The sequence below is a fragment of the Leptodactylus fuscus genome, chromosome 2, assembly GCF_031893055.1.
Source record: "Leptodactylus fuscus isolate aLepFus1 chromosome 2, aLepFus1.hap2, whole genome shotgun sequence".
In the NCBI taxonomy this organism is placed as follows: Eukaryota; Metazoa; Chordata; class Amphibia; order Anura; family Leptodactylidae; genus Leptodactylus; species Leptodactylus fuscus.
The window spans coordinates 160,719,877-160,732,621 of NC_134266.1; the positions used below are offsets into that span (position 1 = coordinate 160,719,877).

At 38.7% G+C, this 12,745-nt stretch overlaps 1 protein-coding gene across 2 annotated transcripts in view; it reads right to left on the reverse strand.

Annotated features, from left to right (window-relative positions):
• ALCAM (activated leukocyte cell adhesion molecule) overlaps nt 1-12,745 on the reverse strand; it is a 95,551-nt gene that overhangs the window by 12,706 nt on the left and 70,100 nt on the right. Inside the window, exons 9-14 of one of the 2 annotated variants that reach the window (XM_075264971.1) lie at nt 9,359-9,471; nt 8,911-9,043; nt 8,408-8,541; nt 7,934-8,066; nt 7,260-7,298; nt 6,621-6,726 (exon numbers count right to left, since the gene is read on the reverse strand). In XM_075264971.1, coding sequence (XP_075121072.1) covers nt 6,621-6,726; nt 7,260-7,298; nt 7,934-8,066; nt 8,408-8,541; nt 8,911-9,043; nt 9,359-9,471 — 658 coding nt within the window. The remainder of the gene's footprint in view (nt 1-6,620; nt 6,727-7,259; nt 7,299-7,933; nt 8,067-8,407; nt 8,542-8,910; nt 9,044-9,358; nt 9,472-12,745) is intronic. The other variant, XM_075264972.1, reaches the window with a different exon arrangement.

A 12,745-nucleotide genomic window follows, 5' to 3' on the forward strand; every position in this document is an offset into this window, starting at 1 on the left:
ATACAGACCAAAAAAAAATAAAAAAATGCTGACATGTTTTGAAACTATGCACTATTAGGAAGAGACACATTGTTTCCAAACGTGTCAGTGGTTTTTTTTTTTCTTAGAATGTAGTCTGGTAGTATTTCTGATTGAAAGACATTTGTTCTTTGATTTGCCTCTGCAGCTAGGAGATACGGCGATGGCATACTTACCTGAAGCCGATTACTGTGTTGTGGCGATCAGTCACTAGTTTGTTTTGATCCCAGCCAGTGGGCAGGGCCTAGGTGGGAGTGTGGAACCACTCCACTTTTGATTGGCCGCCGATTGGTACATGCGCGAGGGTAACAGGACCTGGAGACTGTTGGTAGGTTGTGCTTTATCCTACGCCTTATGATTGGCCCAGGCTTAGTTATGGGGGCGTGCCTTCGCTGTTAAAAGACTGGGCTCCCGGCCCTGACGTGGGGGGTTTAAGGCAGACTAGAATGTAAGGACTCTGCAATATTTTGTTAATTATAGACTAGGGAGACTTTAGAACACTACAATCCTAGCCTGTTTAGGTTAACACCTCTGAGGAGATGTCTGGGCATTGATCTGCCAGTGACATTGAAATACGTAAGGTGGTATATTTAGTATCAGCAGGTCTAAATCTGAAAAATTTGATCCTCATAGCCCTTATGTAGTACTACTGGAGAGTGAGTTCATATAGTATTGCCCAGTTAAAACGCCAGACTGAGACCTTAAAACAGAGACCTTCATGGTTTGGGGCACAGGCAGTTCTATAAGAGCTGTGCCCCGGGTAAAGAGCTTTCGGTCCCGGTACTGTAGCTCTTTACAGTCAGAAGGGCGTTCCTGACAGTCAGTCAGGTACGTCCTTCTTCAAAGTATCGCCTATCGCACTGTGCTGTGTGAGCAGGGAGGAACGCCCCCTTCCTCTGCTCACAGTGCTCGTCCATAGACGAGTATTATCAGGAGGGGGCGTTCCTCCCCGCTCACACTCTAGAGCGCGATAGGCGCTGCTTTGAAGAAGGATGTACCTGACAGACTGTCAGGAACGCCCTTGTGACTGTAAAGAGCTACGATACCGGGACCTAAAGTTCTTCACCCAGGGCACAGATCGGGAAAGTCAACAGTACGCTGAATTCAGTCAGCTTTCCAGCAGTATATAGAACTGCCTGTGCCCCAAACCATGAAAGGTCCCCTATAAATTGAAACTCTGCCGACTAGTTTGTTTATAGTTGTGGGTGACTATAGCCGGTATACTAGAAAACTTGATTAGGGCTAGTCCAGCAACTGTGCTTGAGGGTCAGCTTATAGAGTCTAATCTATCCTGCATTCTGGGGGCTAGGGAGTCTCTTATGTCCGTGAATGGATCTTAATCCCAATTACCCATTATTTTAGATGCTCACTTGGTTTTTTTCTTTAATTGATGTTACTAATAAAGATGTGTTTTTAAGACGTCCTTTTGGATAGGTTCACCCTCCCATTCATTGATTTTCATGATTTAAAAGGGGCTATGCAAGGATGTGCTTATCTAAAAATGACTTTTCCCAATGATAGAGCCCCTTTAAGTGGAACATAACATAGGTTATCCATTAGTTTATTTTCTCATCTCGCCTCTTAAAAACAAAAGGTTATATGTAGAGATGAGCGAACACTGTTCGGATCAGCCGATCCGAACAGCACGCTCCCATAGAAATGAATGGAAGCACCTGGCATGCAGACTTTGCCGGCGGCCGGCCGCTTAACCCCCCGCGTGCCGGCCGCTTCCCGGCCGCTTCCATTCATTTCTATGGGAGCATGCTGTTCGGAACGGCTGTTCCGAACAGTGTTCGCTCATCTCTAGTTATATGTACCCATAAAATACAAAAAGTCTCTTAACCCCTTCCCGCCGATGGAATTTTTTGATTTTCGTTTTTCGTTTTTGACTCCCCTCCTTCTAAACCCCATAACTTTTTTATTTCTCCGCTCCCAGAGTCATATGAGGTCTTAATTTTTGCAGGACAATTTTTTCTTCATGATGCCACCATTAATTATTCTATATAATGTACTGGGAAGCAGGAAAAAAATTCAGAATGGGGTGGATTTGAAGAAAAAATGCATTTCTGCGACTTTCTTACGGGCTTTGGTTTTACGGCGTACACTGTGCAGCCAAAATGACATGTCCCCTATATTCTGTGTTTCGGTACGGTTCCAGGGATACCAAATTTATATGGTTTTATTTACATTTTGACCCCTAAAAAAAATTCCAAAACAGTGTTAAAAAATTTTTTTTCTAAAAGTCGCCATATTCCGACGGCCGTAACTTTTTTATACGTGCGTGTACGGGGATGTATAGGGCGTCTTTTTTTGCGGGGCCAGGTGTACTTTTTAGTTCTACCATTTTCGGGAAATGTTATTGCTTTGATCACTTTTTATTAAAATTTTTATCAGAATTAAAACAGTGAAAAAACGGCGGTTTGGCACTTTAGACTATTTTTCCTGCTACGGCGTTTACCGAACAGGAAAAATATTTTTATAGATTTGTAGAGCGGGCGATTTCGGACGCGGGGATACCTAACATGTATATGTTTCACAGTTTTTAACTACTTTTATATGTGTTCTAGGGAAAGGGGGTGATTTGAACTTTTAATTCTTTTTATATTTTTTAATATTTTTTTTTACTTTTTTTTTTTATTTTTTTTTTGCATTTATTAGACCCCCTAGGGGTGTTGAACCCCAGGGGGTCTGATCACTAATGCAATGCATTACAATGCTAATGCATTGCAAAAAATCATCATCTCTTTTGCAGGCTGCATACACCAGCCTGCAAAAGAGAGAATTTGCAGACCGGCTGGGAGCCTTTAACAAGGCTCCCGGCTGTCATGGCAACGGGGGGGTCGGCCCTGGAGCATGCTCCAGGAGCCGGCGATCCCTGCCAAAATGGCGGCGCCCATGCGCCGCCGGGAAAATGGCGCCTCCGGCGCCTTTGACAGCAGCGCCGGAGGGGTTAATGCCTCCGATCGGTCCCCGGACCGATCGGAGGCATCAGAGCCGGTTGTCTACTGCTTAAAGCAGTAGACACCCGGCGGCTATGACGGCCGCCCGGCTCCCGGGCGGTCGCCATAGTTACAGACCCGACACGCGCCGTACTATTACGGCGCATGTCGGGAAGGGGTTAAAGCTACATTGAAATAAAATTTAAAAGTTGTGAAAGCAGGAATACAGAGAGGAATAAAAAGAGACTGACTTAAGGCTAAAATGTGTTAGCTTGCTAAAGGGTTAAAATGTACATAAGTCACCATAATTATGTCAGCTATATTTATTTGAGCCATGAATTTAAAATTTGCAATAAAAAAGTGATTTTAGGAAGAGTTTTTGCAATTTTAACGTGACTGACAAGAGATTAATAAAGATGATATTTTCATCCCCAAATAATGGGCAAAACAGATCAACATGCATTTGACTCTGCACAGCAACAGCTTTTCATTACTAACTAGTTTTCTATATTTCAATCAATCACTTACTACCAACAGACCTGCATACAGCGTTTTAAGACTACTTTACAGGATGACAGCTTTTCTTTAAATCACAACATTCAATATAAAAGCATTCTTAAAACAGCAAACAAAAGTTGCAAAACACGTCTATATAAGTGATTTTACTTTATGTTCAATCAACTTCTTCTGCTTCAACATTTCAATCAAGTTATATGTAGAAATAAGGTAACCTTGAACACACAAAAATATTTACTCATACAAAAGAGGGCCAGAGGTTTTGTGCTGTGACTAAATAGAAGGTACAAGCTCAACAGAAAGTCGAGAGTGCTTTTCCACGATTCCTATTCATCATGGCGGAGAGAGCATAACCGAGTCAGCCTTGTAGTACCATTGTCCCTTCCAGGCCTTGTTTTTGGCGCTGGTCAGAGACCCAAGCAGTAGAACACTATTCACTACCCTAACTGGCAGGTCATAAAAGTGAAACAACCAAACTCTTAAAGAACAAAAACCAAACAAAAAAAAAAAAGAATAAAAAATACCCAGATGTGGATCATAAATGTCAGGGAAATATAATTTTTAAACCGTCAGGGATATATTATTTCAAAGCGGCTCCTGCACACTCATATTCTCAGAAGCCCAACAAAAACTAACACTAGTAGTTATCTTGGTGTAATGAGATGACCCCTTTTCCAATCCCCTCTCAGGATTTCACTTTATACACCACAGAGAGAGCTAAATCCTCACTGCACAGTATAATCTTATTTTATAACTTTTTGTGATCTAACATTGTTTACTCAATAATGCATGGCAGTGTTGTGCTGGGTCTCTCATTTCCCAAATGTGATCAATAAAGACATCATTGATTTCACCACCATAGTAATTAAATGGATATTCATATCCTATGTATAGCAATATGAGTCATGGGGTATACATTAGAGATGAGCGAGTAGTATTCGATCGAATACCTCTCCTACATAGTTATTGGTGTAAAAAAAAACGACAGGGAAGGTGGGAAGGGCATCAAATTTTTACTGTGTTTACCGCGTGGTATTCAACCGATTACACCAATAACTATACAGGGGAGGTATTCGATCGAATACTACTCGCTCATCTCTAGTATACATCTCATCCTTTTGGAGCCATAAGATGGGTCACTTAGTGAGGAGTCCTGCCTAAAATGTAGGACCTCCTACACCACTGCTTCTAGGCATACCTGTCCATTCAGATATTTTGTGAGGTTGTTGATAAATTAACTAGAACGCACCTTACATAATCACTACAGGTAACCCCGGGGTGAGCCATCTTTGGGCACTTACACCCCCAATAAGCCTCCCCTAAACCCACAGAGAAACTGCCATTTTAGGTTTTGGCAGGCACCAGAGAATCCATATTATAAAAATGGGTGGCTTATATATGTTTTTCAGATGGAATGCATTGACACCACATTACAAAAGGAGAGGAAGGTGAAAGCCTTCTTCTCTCTTCGGGACCATTTAATGTACCATGGAGAATCATAACTAAATTACACACATTTCCAGTACTTGAATTCTCAGCTCCAGCAACAGCCACCTATCAACTTAGATTAGATAGAATGGAGCCTTACTTTAGCTGGACTGATGTAACGAAGAGCAACACCTTTTGGGCTGAGACCTGCGTGTCCTCTACCTTCCCCCTTGTTCCTTAGCCTTCCTTTTTCTGATGCACTACCTGCCCGTAGTTACTGACTCATCTCCCAACAGAACTATCATTATTCCTAGAAATGGAATGGTCTAAGTGAATCTCTCAAAAACAAGGAAATTATGGTTCTGGATCAATGAATACTAATCCATCCCTGCCACCCCCACCTCTTCTCTCAACATTCCCCCTTCCCCACGCATCTATTATGTTTGTTTCTTGGCTAGATTAGTGGCATGTCCACGTGCGGTAAAATATAAAGAAACAATATATACATATACACGTATTTTCATGAGTTTAATTAATGAAATCATTTTCGCCCTATAATGACTGAGCCCTTTTTCACATTATAGACCTAATTTTTCTGATTTTGCCTCCCTGTGTATTCCCATCTGTAACTTTGTATTATTATTATTTGACGCATTGGTTTTTTTTGCAAGATAATCTACAGACCAGATAAACAACTAGCTCGTGCCAAATGTTTTTTATGTCTTTCTTCTCTACTTAACCCATCCTTTTCCATATAAAACTTGAAGGGCAAGTCTTTTTCAAGCATACTGTGTAACCAATGAGATCTTAAATATGTATCTCTAACTTATAAGATGTTTATTTTGATTGTATTTCTCCTTTAAGAGGACTTCTATGCAGACATGTAGTACCCTCACAGGCTGGTAAAGATTTGGACAGCAACATCAAATTTGACAATGGGCAATGACAGTGATATTTGTTATTCATCCTTTCCGCTACCCTGTAACAATGCAATAATTTTCTTTCTAACAGTTAGAAGATTGACAGGGCCACATCAAAACTGACAGCAGGAGATAATCCCTATATGAAATATAATTAAAGGACATATCACTTAGGCATACTGATTGACAGCTCCGGGGCTATTAACACTTCAGAAGATTGCATTTCTCACAGGGAAAAGCTCAGACGTATTTTTAGACTACAGTTTCTCAATATGTTTACCTAGAAGAATCAGAATAATGAGAAGTGAAAACATTTGTGAATTTGATAAAAGCAAAAATGCTCACTGATATTTTCTTCATGTTAAAGAGACCAAGATGGTAATTTAAAGCCCTTTGTAGTTTTGTGCTGAGAAACATTTTTCGATAGATCTACTCACATGATTTTTGTGTTTCAACACAACTAAGTGAAGTACTAAAATTGAGCTAATTTAACATCTATCGGTCCATATTGAACAGTAAACACTGTATGTGACCACTGTACTGGTGGTCTCTTAACGCCACTGAGGTCACTGTTGAAGTAGATGCAATGGTCACATGTCATTGCTGGAGATGGAAAAACCGGGAAAGCATCAGCACTGGTGCAGCAGTGGTTATTTTACACACTGTATACATAATTATGGCATTTGACAACTTTATTGCTTGAAATACCTTCCTATGAAACCTCACAAGGGTATGGGCACATTTTTTTTGCAATAAATAGAACAATTAGGCAAAATAAAGAAAAGCGATGTTCAGCTACCTTGATCTCTTAATGTATATCCAATAGGCTAATCCAGCAACAAGTGCAGCAAGCAGAAGGCCAACAACAATCCCCACAATGAGTTTTGCATGGTCATTACTTTCACCTAGAAAGTGATTATTGAAACGGAAGAAATGATAATAAAATTAAAGCCAACAGAAGACATTTAGAAACATTTGTTTACTAGGAAAACAAGTGAACACAAACAAATGTGGCACATAAAAGTGAGCAATTGCTTGAGCAGCCTTGAGAATTTATCTTTTCATTAAAAAAACATGAGATACAAGGATGACTTTGAGACTTACTCTCGAGCTTCATGTCACTCTCTCAGCCCAGACATACTAATTGTATTTCTTCCCGTTCGTAGTCGAGTATTTAGTATGCAAAACAATATACACAAGGGCTACAATCACCCCACCGCATTACTTATTCTTCTCACCTTTCCAAACAGAAGATTGCTGACTTACAAAGACAACTTTCAGGACGGTTCTAAGAGTTAAAGTGCAGCAGAAAGAAAGATAGTGTTCTTTATTAATCTCTAGCTGTGCACCATTATAATAAAACTAAGATGTGCTATGGAGAAAGGAAAGTGGAAAACCCAGGAAGAAGAGAAACACCTTACGCTACTACTTTACTTACCACTTCTATCATTAGGCTCAACTGGCTTTTGGATGCTGACTGAAATGAAAAATTGAGAAGTGAAATTAAAAAAACTTCTTCTGAGGATGTATGAAAGTCACCTTCACCACTGTAATGTGTTCTAATCTCCAGCAGTCAAATTACTCTTCCCTTAGTGCAAGTAAAACTACTGAGAAGGTTTCACTTTTTCACCGATGTAATAGGGACTTGACTAACCAAATCTTCTTTTTAGACTCCTCTTCTATGCAGGATGACAAGGTTAATACAGACAAAGGAGAATTGCAGAGTGATAATTCCCAATTCACAGAGCAGACTGTAAATCAGGTCAGGCGGTGGCTTCTTTATCCCTTTCCTTTTAATTATAATTTTTAGAGGCCTTTTGGCTTCTTTCTGCAACAATTTAACTCTGATGTACAATGCCAGGTCCAATTTTGCTTTTTTTTTTTTTTTTTCCAATGGAAATAGTGCCATCCTTCCATCCATACATTCACTGTTACACAAAATGTCAGACTATGGGTTATGTTAATGGCAAAGCTTGACTATTGGTGAAGTAGGGAAGGACTTGACATGTTGACAAGAAACAAGGAATGCCTGGTAGACATGTCAGGGATGTGGTTTCTATTTAACGTAAAACACAGAATTACCCCAGCATCAGTGCCCGGCAAGGTACTTACTAGCAGAGATATTTAAAGAATGGGATTCTTTCCCCAGTCTGTTTTCAGCACTGCAAATAATTGTGACATTTTCTTCTGGGGAGATGATAATTTTGGCAGAATATTTTCCATTACTTAATGTGGTTTCTTCAGTCTGTAGAATATGAAATATGGCAAGGTTAACACTCAATTTGATCTATGGTTTAACGCACAACATTTGTACTTCTCAAATGTGGTATTTACATGTATGCTCAAACCCTTCAGCTAATTTTACTTTTTCACATTCACATTGATAATAAATATAAACACATTTTACCAGATACTCTAGTACATTCAGTGTTCTGTGATAAATATTACCAAGTATGATGGATCTGCTATGCTGCACAAAAAACATCAACTATACATCACATTTCCATTGCATGTCAGATAAATGGAATAAATGAAACCTAACACATTTATGCACACCAATTCGGAATAAATGCAGGAATGACTCACCATGTTTAAGTACACTCCATTTCCTAGACTGACACACTGCACATTAGGTTTTGGAACGCCATCTACTTCATAGACAATTGTTTTTGATTTTCCATCAGCATTTGTTTTTTTAGATAGCTTAATCCGTGGCTTTCCTACAGAAGGCAAAGAAAAATACATGGTACGTAGGACAACTAGTTGAGATCTAACCTTTCATGTACAAGCAAGGAAAAGTTTTTGCCCATTTACACTTCGCTCACCTTTTTATAAAGGTTACAAAAAAATAGGTATGATTTAGCGAAGAGCAGATCCTCAAATACAACAGAATTACTATAATTGATAGTCTAAACTGCCATAAATTATAGTGCAAATCTGACAACAGCTTGCAAAAATTTGGTGGCACATGAACAAAAATACTCCAAATTTATTAAGTAGTATGGACCTTTTAATACATTTGGCACATCTTACTCCAGCATACTTCATACTATGAGGTGCATGAAACACTGTTGGCAGATTTTACTAACCTTCTACAGTAAGTCTTAGTGTTTTTTTCCTCCTTAGACCATCAACTTCCAATAAGCTAGTCTCACACTCATAGACACCTGAATCTCGATACTGCAAGTTTGTAAAAGTAGGTTGTGTGAGAATCTTTTGGTTCTGAAAAAATAAAAAAACACAATTTTAGACATTATACCTTTAATGTACGTCTGGTAATCTGAAGAACACCAAGAAGTCGTGGAATTGACTAGCATTCAGTGAGAATATATGATTTTGAACATAATAATAAAAATTATTTTTAAGGTACAATATATTTGTCAGTCGCTTGTGGATGACATGCCCAATTAGAATAAATTCTTCTGTGAGGTGTATTACTTGGTACCACACTCGATGTATAAAATTTAAGGATTCTCTATTCTAGATGTGTGTGTACAACAGATGTTTGTGGAGGCAATAAAAAGGAATAAAACTCACTTTCATCCACGTAACTGAAACATTTTTACTGGCAGAAGGAATGCAAGATACGGGAAGACTCTCTCCAATCTGTTTGGTAATATCTCCACTAGGTGTCAAGGACAAGTCTAAGTCTAAAAGACAAGAAAATAATTATACATTGCAAAGGAAAACATACCGTATTTTTCAGACTATAAGACGCACTGGACTATAAGACGCACCTAGGTTTTAGAGGAGGAAAATAGGGGAAAAAAAATTTGAAGCAAAAAATGGTAAAATATTTAATATATGGGAGTTGTAGTTTTGCAACACCTGCAAGGCCACATTGACAGGTGACCCTGCAGCTGTACGGAGATCCATAGAGCGTTTTTTTTTTTTTTTTTGCGGGGCCAGATGTACTTTTTAGCTATACCATTTTGGAGAATGTCTATTGCTTAGATCACCCTTTATTTAAATCAGAGGCAAAGCGGTGAAAAAAAAAACAAAACAAAACACGGCGGTTTGAAAAATATCAGTAGACCGGGCATTTTCGGACACAGGGATTCCTAATGTGTATGTGGTTCACAGTAATTTTCTACTTTTATATGTATTCTAGGGAAAGGAGGTGATTTAGAAGTTTTATTTATTTTATTTTTTTAAAGCTCCTCCCCCCCACTATTTTATTGCCCCTTCCCCCTAGGTGGCTTGAACCTGCAATCATTTGATTGCAAGTCCCATATACGGCAATACAAGTGTATTGATGTCTATGGGAGATTCTCTACATTACTATTACAGCTGGTCATAGACCAACCGAAATAGTAATATAGCTATGACAGGCCTGGGAGCCTTCAGTTGGCTCCCGACTGTCACCAGAGCAGGTCGGCTCCTGCGACCTCGCCGCACAGGAGCCGGCCTGCAACTTTAAAGGTATGGAGGTGTATTCTATACACTTGGGGGGGGGGGGGGTTAAGTTTTAATGACCGCATTCTAATTGCGGGCATTAGTTTTGGGCCTCCGTGTATAGCAGAAACCCGGTTGCTATGGCAGCAGAGCGGCCGCCATTACTCTTACAGACCCGGGATCCCGGCAACAGAACGGCGGATGCCGTTTTAGACGCCGGCACAGGTGCCAGGGCCTGCAGCATTGCCACGCTCCTGTCGCTGCAGGAAGCCATCAGTGGCAGGAACATGGCGACGATCTACCACATTCGGACTATAAGACGCAACCTCATTTTTCCCCCCAGATTTTGGGGGAAAAAAGTGCGTCTTCTAGTTCGATAAATACGGTACTTTCAGTTGAGACTTTTTTTTTTTTTTTTTAATTCTCACGTTTGAGTGGAATAAGAATCTTGTAAAGTTAAAATATTCTTGCACTTCATATAACAGTATTCAGTATTGGTATCCTGAAACAGTAATATTTCATAATCACATCCAGAACACACAGAAAATACCCTTGTCTAACAAATCTTTACATCTTGTTTGTTTTAACCTTATGACATGTGGGAAAATTTGGGTCTGGTACGACTACTGGGTGACATATGTTCAGTATTGCTTGCAATATGGTTGGATTCTTTCTCAAGGTATAAAACATAGCTGTCAAAGTCTGGTGCACTGGCCAAATATGGCCTGAAATGTAATTATAATTGGCCCGTAAGAACATACCAAATGTCTAAAGTGTGTAATAGATCAGCAAACTGTATTAAACTTTGCTTGTTCCATATTATATGTTATGCAGAACGTAAGTTTGTTTCCATGTGAAAAGGTTCGTTATATCTGATGAGAAAGAAAAACTTCCTCAATAGTAGAGCTTTTTTCAATAAATATCAGGGTTGACCTGCAACTTTGTCCAAGTGTTTAAGTTTGGCCCAGCGTGTATTTGAGTCGATACCCCCAGCTTGGAACGTTGCCTTAGATGTTGATGCAGAAAAAAAAAAATGCAAAAATTCCCAAAAAGCCGGCATTTTTTGTCGATGTATACAAGTTCATCCAGATATATCTAGCAGTAATTAAGGATAATTGCCCTCTTAATTTCTCAGCATGGAAAGAAAGGAGATTTGCATGAATGGATAGGAATGATACTAAATCATTTCTCACAAAGCTATATCAATCTATTCTATAGCATGCTATCCACAGATAGGACTGCATGTACAAAGTGACAGGTTCCCTTTAATTAAAATACCGCAACTCAGACAAACTCCTATTCTTGTTTAGCTGGCGGTGCAGTGAACAGTTCCTGCAGTATTACAGGCCATTTATGCAAAATAAAAATGTAGAGAGAGCCTGGCAGGGACTACATGTAGTCATCTTTTTACAGGCTTTAAAACATTCAATAATTAACTTAATCTGGCATTTTTTCCCTGCTTTACTGCTGTGTTGGTATCAGCTTGTTGCCTTTTTAGGATACAGTCAAATTCAAAAAGGCTGTGGATTACCGAAGTACACTGAAGAATACAACACAGCAACATAAAAAAACGTAAAAGCTAAAATCAACGGATGCCATTTCAGCATTAGACATACGTGAATTAAAAAATTGTCTGTTAAAGAATGGAATAGTTTTCAGGCAGAATATAAAGAAGTCTTTCTTTTTAGTTAAACAAGGTTTTTAAAACTAAGACAAAGCTATTGGAAAAGAAAAAAGATTATACAATCTTTTGTGGGTGGACATCAAGTTGTGAGTAGAGGTCCTCTTTATATCATCTGAAAACCTGATTGACTTCATAATTTGTACTAATAAATAAATATTATTATCAACAAATATGTTAAACAAGCACAGCATGTATAACAGAAAACTGAGGTGGACTATATTAAACTAGGGATGCGCTATTGAAAACCCATCTACCTGCCAGAGCTGCTTTTGAGGACTATTATGTTTTGACCGGATACAAAAAAAAACTCATGCAAAAATGCCTTTTAATACAAAAAACACAGGAGTCTTTACATGCATTTTTGAGGGACTATTTTTATAAGGATAACTGTGTCCTGGCTTCTTTAAAATATTTCAGATTGCATATCAAAATTCATCTCATTTAAATACAAATTTATATCGTCCAATAGTCCTCACATTCAGTAGTTTTCCTGCCATGCAATGACCTCAATTTTCCAAAGTAATAACACAGGCACATACAAAAAAGAAAATAAAAATAAATAAATTTATATTATAATATATATATATATATATATATATATATATATATATATATATATATATATATATATATACATATACACACACACACACACATATACACACACACACTAGCTGGTACCCACGACTTCGTCTGCGGTGATTGTAGCAGTGGGTATATACAGGCGTGGGTAAGGTTTTCGTAGTGTGTATAAGGTATGGGATATGAAATGTAAGTAACTTTGTATCTTGTTTTTGCTATAATTCAGAGAATACGTGAGACTTTTGTGTTGAAGTTATTTGGTA